General features: G+C 40.6%; 1 protein-coding gene across 3 annotated transcripts in view; it reads left to right on the forward strand.

The window, feature by feature from the left end:
- Positions 1-6,799, forward strand: part of PHAX (phosphorylated adaptor for RNA export) — a 20,898-nt gene extending 14,099 nt beyond the window's left edge. For 2 of the 3 annotated variants that reach the window (XM_006020719.3, XM_006020720.3), the window contains 2 exons: positions 2,642-2,725; positions 5,796-6,799. In XM_006020719.3, the coding sequence (XP_006020781.1) occupies positions 2,642-2,725; positions 5,796-6,089 (378 nt within the window). In that variant the 3' untranslated portion in view covers positions 6,090-6,799. Of the gene's footprint in view, positions 1-1,367; positions 1,524-2,641; positions 2,726-5,795 lie in introns of all 3 variants that reach the window. The other variant, XM_025200411.1, reaches the window with a different exon arrangement.
- The last annotated feature ends 6 nt before the right edge of the window (positions 6,800-6,805 follow it).

Consider the following 6,805-nt stretch of genomic DNA (forward strand, 5'->3'; position numbering starts at 1 on the left):
CTTCAGGGTGCCAGGGCTTCCTGCCCTTTTCTGTTTTTGCAGCTCTTTTGCCTTCCCCACCCACCCTAACTTGCCAGTTTCATGCCTTTCTGTGGTCCCTGACCTTTTTCATGGGGCACAGGCTTTTTTGTGGAGACTGGCTGAATTCAGCATTTCTACAGAAATTGTGAATTCGGTAGATCTCTATACATAAGCAATATACTACCAAAAGTCTAAAGAGCTGGATGGCTTGGGCGTACTCCACAGTATTCATAATTCTTCCCTCTTTTTCATCAGTTGTGATAAAGGTACAGTTGTATACATATAACTTTGCTGTCCTTTGGGCTCCATCTACATCTTACACTTAAGGCGTGATTAACCAGGTAATCGTGCCTTAAATGGTCACCTTGTCACATGTTCATTCAGTTAATGGTTTGATAAAAAGAGGAATAAGCTACAAAGTTATTCCATAAAATGTGTAATAATGTTTATCTGCTTCGTATCATGTTATTAATTGAATGTTTAGCCAGGGGCCCCTGTGGCTGAGAACCCCATCGGGTAACTGGAGCTCCCAATCATGGGAAAGGGGCCCGTCATGTGCAACTCTGAGCCTGGGAGCTCCCAACTCGTGCTAGCTCCCAGCCATGGGAGCACATGCCCCAGTTCAGCTGACAGGGCTCCCAGCCACAGGGGCACGACATGCAACCTCATGGCTAGGACACCACAGCTGACATGGTCTCACAGATACAGGGGTGCCTGAAGCACCTCCACAACTGGGGCATTGTCACCTGTGACCTGCCTGCCACAGGAACAGCTGTCCCTGAGCCATTTGAAGCTAGGTACACATTAAGAAATTCTGTGCTTATTAGGGGCTGTCATGCTTTCTATAAAATATTAGATTTTTCAAGCAACCACTGTGGACAGTGTTACTTAACAAATGTATGTATAAACATTCTAGCTAATTATCTAGACTTTTCTTAATAAGAAATGTATAGTACTGCAAAATACTAAAGCATTTGCTAGCCAAAAGTAGATGAAAGCACATACCTCCAATTAATGTGTGTGTATGCTATATAAGTTCTTCAGCTGGAAGTCAAAGCCATAACTAACAAATTGCTATTTTTTGTTAGGGTTCTGGGACTGACGTGATAAATGTATAGGTGTCTTCAGTTGTTTCCATTTAAAACTGTTGTGTATTGAACTTGAATTCCAATATAAAAACAAGAGCCTGCGTTTATACTGTATTTTTATTTGGCAGAAAGTTATGATCTTTGGTATTGAAATAGCATACTGAGAAGTGTTACATTTTGTTATCGTTAGCAGTATGAATAAATGTCCATAACACTTGCATTTTTCTAAAGTTTAGCTCCATTTACTCTCTAATACAGCGGGTCCCAACTTCAGTTCATGACCCATATGAGGGTCACGGGGGCAGTGCCAGTGGTGCTGTACACAAAGGACGAGCCGCACCACATGCCGGGAGCTCCCCTGCCCCTGGGCTGCCGCTGCACTCCGCTCCCAGCAGCGGGTCGCGGCAAAAAAAGGTTGGGAACCACTGCTCTAATATGACACGGCTACCTGCTATTAACATTTTCATTAAGCATTAAACTCAACTGAAGCATAGATTGTGTGTGCAAGGAGGGAGATTTCAGGATTATCTTTAAAAATGCAGTAAGGTTTTAATGCATCTAAATGCACATAATTTCATAAATAAAGCACTAGATTTTGAAAATATTTGAGCTCTAGAGTTCTTAAATGAAAGAGATTTATCAGACATCACAAGGTCTAATAAATGAGATTTTAGGTAGTATTACCATGAGTCAATTCAGTACGTTCACACCAAAGACAACCATTGGGAGAATCTGAATGTGTAATTCCTTAGTTTTAGATGTTTCAGCTTTCAGAAATACAAACAGTTGCAACAGCATTTAGATTCCTGTTAATTATATTATCAAGCAAAAGCTGTCTCCTGCTTACTCACTAGGACATGGCATTTAGGTTGTAAGTGAACACTTTGGGAAAATAAATCATGGAACATGGTTACCTGATTAGTTAACGATATTTGTCGTTAACATAAGAACTTACTCCAGGTTAAAAAGGAACATGGTTTTACCATGCGTCAGTTGCTCATACGTATGCTCTAACATTGTGGTATGTGAAAGCTAGTCCATGATCACATAACCACCGTTCGTTGAGGGCTGTTACTACAGTTTAGCTTCCATTTACTAAAGGGTAGGAGTATGCACAGTAAGTCTTACTCACCTAATCTGTCAGTAACTTGTTCTTTCTGCTATGAGAGAGTTTAAAAGCAAACTCCACACCCCCCGCTGCCACCACCTTCACCATCCTGAACATGCGGTGCTGTATTTGGTCACTGGCCTTTATAGCTAAAACAAGCCCAAACGAGACCCCTTTGGATGAGGGATGTGTTTATTAAGTACCTTACATACTGGGACCCAGCCTTTGTAGTCTCAAAGTGCCCAAAGTATCCTGGTCATTATAGTGACTCTGAGTTGCTACTACCACAGTGCAAATATTAAAATTTCTGCAAATAAAGACTTGCTTAAATATAAATAAGGCAGAACTTTTGATTTCTTAAATGACAAATATTTAATCCATTTTAATGTGGCAAGGAGACTAATTTATTTTTCTCTTTATACAGAATGGCAGCAGAAGAAGAACACCTGGGGGAGTTTATTTAAACCTGCTGAAAAACACACCCAGCATCAAAGAAGAGCAAATCAAGGTAAAAGCATCACATCGCAGCCACTGTCTTCAGTAAATTTAAACTTTAAAATTTTTTTTTAAACTAAAGAATAGTTTTATTTAATTTTCATAGTGCTTCTTATGTATGGTTTCAAGGGGAGGTTAAATTGTACAAAAACCTGTGTTGGTTAAGAAAATAACTGTAGAGTGAAGGGGCAAATTCCCATTGTATTCCTGAGCAGGCAAGGAAAGTGTCTAAATACAAAAAGGCAATGGCTTTATAGTTCACTCTCTGTCTCTCTCTCTCCATTAAAAATACATTACTAAGGCTGTGGACCCAGTGGTTTTAGAATTAGGCAATGCCAACCGTCTATTCTAGCCCATTTGTCCACTTAAACTGTGATATGGCTTTTAGCTACAAAAAATGCAAATTACTTGTTCCACTAGAACCTCTGCCTTATTCTGTGCATGGGATGCATGATACTCATTTAATTAAGAACTGTTCGCTATTTTGCCTTATCTTCATTGTGCAGTGTGTAGGCCAATGCCTTATTGATTACACACTAGTTAAATCCTGCTCTGAGCTAGTATTTTTTTATCAGATGTTCTGTCATACTTGGTACTATATAACTCAGTGCTTCACATGCATTAATGAACATTTCTTTTCACAACATTTTTTCAATGAGGAAACTGAAATGTGGATTAAAATCAAAAATACCCTCCAATTTTTGGTGGCCACCCAGTGACTTTTCAGTATTAGTATTATATATCAGTTTACAGATCCTACCCAAGGTTTCATATTGGGTATCCAGAAAGCAAGGAGGATGCAAATAGTGGCAGCTTGTGGAAAAATTAGTTTAAACAGCTTATTTGGTATCACATAGGAACTCTATGGCAGAGGCAGGAATAGAGTCCAGTTCTTGAGGGGTGCATCATAGATTCATAGATGCTAGGGTCGGAAGGGACCATAGATCATCGAGTCCGACCCCCTGCATAGGCAGGAAAGAGGGCTGGGTTCAGATGACCCCAGCTAGATGCTTATCTAACCTCCTCTTGAAGACCCCCAGGGTAGGGGAGAGCACCTCCCCTTGGGAGCCCATTCTAGACCTTGGCCACTCTAACTGTGAAGAAGTTCTTCCTAATGTCCAGTCTAAATCTGCTCTCTGCTAGCTTGTGGCCATTATTTCTTGTAACCCCCAGGGGCGCCTTGGTGAATAAAACCTCACCAATTCCCTCTCCAGGTTATCCACATCCCTCTTGAAGTGTGGCGCCCAAAACTGCACGCAGTATTCCAACTGCGGTCTGACCAGCGCCCGATAGAGGGGAAGTATCACCTCCTTGGATCTGTTCGTCACACATCTGCTGACGCACGATAAAGTGCCGTTAGCTTTTCTGATGGCTTTGTCACACTGCCGACTCATGTTCATCTTGGAGCCCACCAGGACTCCAAGATCCCTTTCTGCTTCCGTGCCACCCAGCAGGTCATTTCCTAGGCAGTAGGTATGCTGGACATTTTTCCTCCCTAGGTGCAGCACTTCGCATTTCTCCTTGTTAAATTGCATTCTGTTGTTTTCTGCCCATTTGTCCAACCTGTCCTATATATCTAAAAAACAATTTTTTGTTATCCTTTACTTGGAATGCCATCCTCAGCTCCATGGTAGCTTTGGCCCGTCTAACTGCCTGCCTACACGTGCGAGCAGAGGAGGTATACTCCTCTTTGGTAATTTCTCCCCGTTTCCACTTTTTATAAGCTCCCCTTTTAGTCCGCAGTCTGCCCTGGATTTCTCTGGTCAGCCAAGGAAGCCTCCTAGCCCCTTTCCCCACAAGCATGCACATGGAGGAGTGTGCATTTACCAGGGGACAAATACCAGCAGCACATATTTGTGCCACTGCTATTTGTCCCTGGCTATGACCCTGCATGTGCGCTCTAGCATGCTGCAAAGGGACCCAGGTGCAGAAGGGGAGGCTGGAGCATGGCTTACCTGGTACAGTAAAGCCATGTAGATTATTTAATTAAAGACTGTATCACAATATGTCTGCACAAAGGGGCTGAAGTAAGGTTGCAGAGAGAAACTTACATTTTGCATTTCCTGAGCTTTTAGTTCTTGAGTGCAACTCTAATGTTTGTTTCATGAAGGTTCGTACATGCAGTTTCTAGTGTTTTTTGAACATACAAAGATCTTGTGGCATTATATTCATGCTTATAGGGTTCTTCTTGGGCTTGGGATTTTTAAATCCATAGCACAGACTTAAAAGAATAACTGATAACAGTACGGTAGTTCATTGTGATCCTCTCTGAACAGCGCTAGAGGGGGACGAAACACCCTTTGCCACTGGGCTTCAAAATATTGGCTAACAGAAGAGGAGCAGTGAGAGTTAGGTTCTATTCCCAGTTGTGGAGGAAACATGCTCTTGTGTCACACAGCCTTCTGTGCCTTTTTCTCCCCCTGACCTTAGCCCTTTGTACCCTATCTCCTCCAGTCTATCCTAAAGCCACTCCTGTCTCTTTGCCCCCATTAGATTCTCTAGTTTCTTATCTCTTCTCAATTCTTTTTCTCCAAACTTAGTCAATCTGTCTACCCCCTCCTATTCTTTATTGCAGTTTGTCTGCCACTCAAGGCTCTCCATCAAGTCCCAGCCTGTGCTTTCACTCTGAATTGTATGAACAGTGAATTTAAATTTGTTGTACTGAGGCTGCTGAATTATCACTCCTTTTGAGATGACATGAAATAACATGAATTGCTCTTATTATAAACTACAGGACCATCTGCTTTAGTATGAATTTGGTTCAGTTCAGAAAAATTAGAGGTTTTCTTTTAAATAAATATTGCTCTGGTCCTCTATATCGCTGTCCTTTCCACTAGGGAAGCTGAAAAAGACATGAAATTTTGCAGCTACAAAATGTGTGTGTTAGGGCATCTGTCTAAAAATGTAGCCCTTGCATATTCTTTTTCTTAGGTAATAGGGTTTTTATTTTTATTTTAAAGGTTAATATAATTTTAGAATATATGACTAGGTTAATAGAGCACTCTATGCTCTGATTAGGTTCTCCTTAGCTCTTAAACATTTAGTAGTCATTATACGTTAAGCAAATATTTTTCTTCTTCCAGGAAATTTTCTACGTAGAAAACCAAAAGGAGTATGAAAACAAAAAGGCTGCTAAGAAGAGGAGAGTGCAAGTTCTGGGGAAGAAGATGAAACAAGCTATTAAAGGGCTCAACCTTCAAGAATATGACGACGCATCTCGAGAAACTTTTGCTAGCGATACAAATGAGGCCCTGGCTTCTCTTGATGACTTACAGGAAGGACATAGTGAAATAAAGATGGAAGGACACAGTGAAATAAAGATGGATCCAGAGGATACCATTGAAATGGATAATGCCCATGATTTGGAGATCTTTTAGTCAATAATATACTGAACACTTGAACTATATCTCTATGAATATATTAAATCAGCCTTTTCTATTATACTTCTAACCTGTTTCATAAGTTTCACAAATAAAGATGATGGGGAAACACTTGTATGCTGGACAAAATACATAATTATTATGTAAATTTAACAGTGTGGAAGAGCTGTTACCTGTCCTATTTTGTTGCTCTGTTGAATCCCCAGAAAATGTTTTAGGTGATTTAGTTGACTGTTTTCTTTTTTACAGTATGTGTTGCCTAAAATTGAGTCATTGGGCAAGTTTTGGAATCAACTCAGGGCTAGTGCTTAACTAACAAACCATTCACTTGGACAGATTAAATATAAAGTCAAGCACCACTCATAATTGTAATGAAACATCTGATCTCTAGTAAGACATCTTATTAAAGGTGTGATATGGTCAATATGGCCAAGTATTGACAAAAATAGTACTACTGATAGGATTAAGACCTCTGTTCAGTTTCCCAAAATTAAAGCGACCATCAGTCCCTTGAATAACCACTTCCTCAGAGTGAGCAGTGGAGGCAGTCCATGATTTCTAGATCTTTAAATGGGACAGGACAGAGTGTTTTTTGGTGTTGTTATAACAAGAGTAGACTAAGCTAACTGCTTGTTTGGTGTAATCTTTGTAACTGGCGTAGGTTGTACAAACCCTTAGCCTCAAAGTCTGTTGACTTCAACTGAATTCCTGCT

This window comes from Alligator sinensis, unplaced genomic scaffold (assembly GCF_000455745.1).
Source record: "Alligator sinensis unplaced genomic scaffold, ASM45574v1 scaffold227_1, whole genome shotgun sequence".
NCBI lineage: Eukaryota > Metazoa > Chordata > Crocodylia > Alligatoridae > Alligator > Alligator sinensis.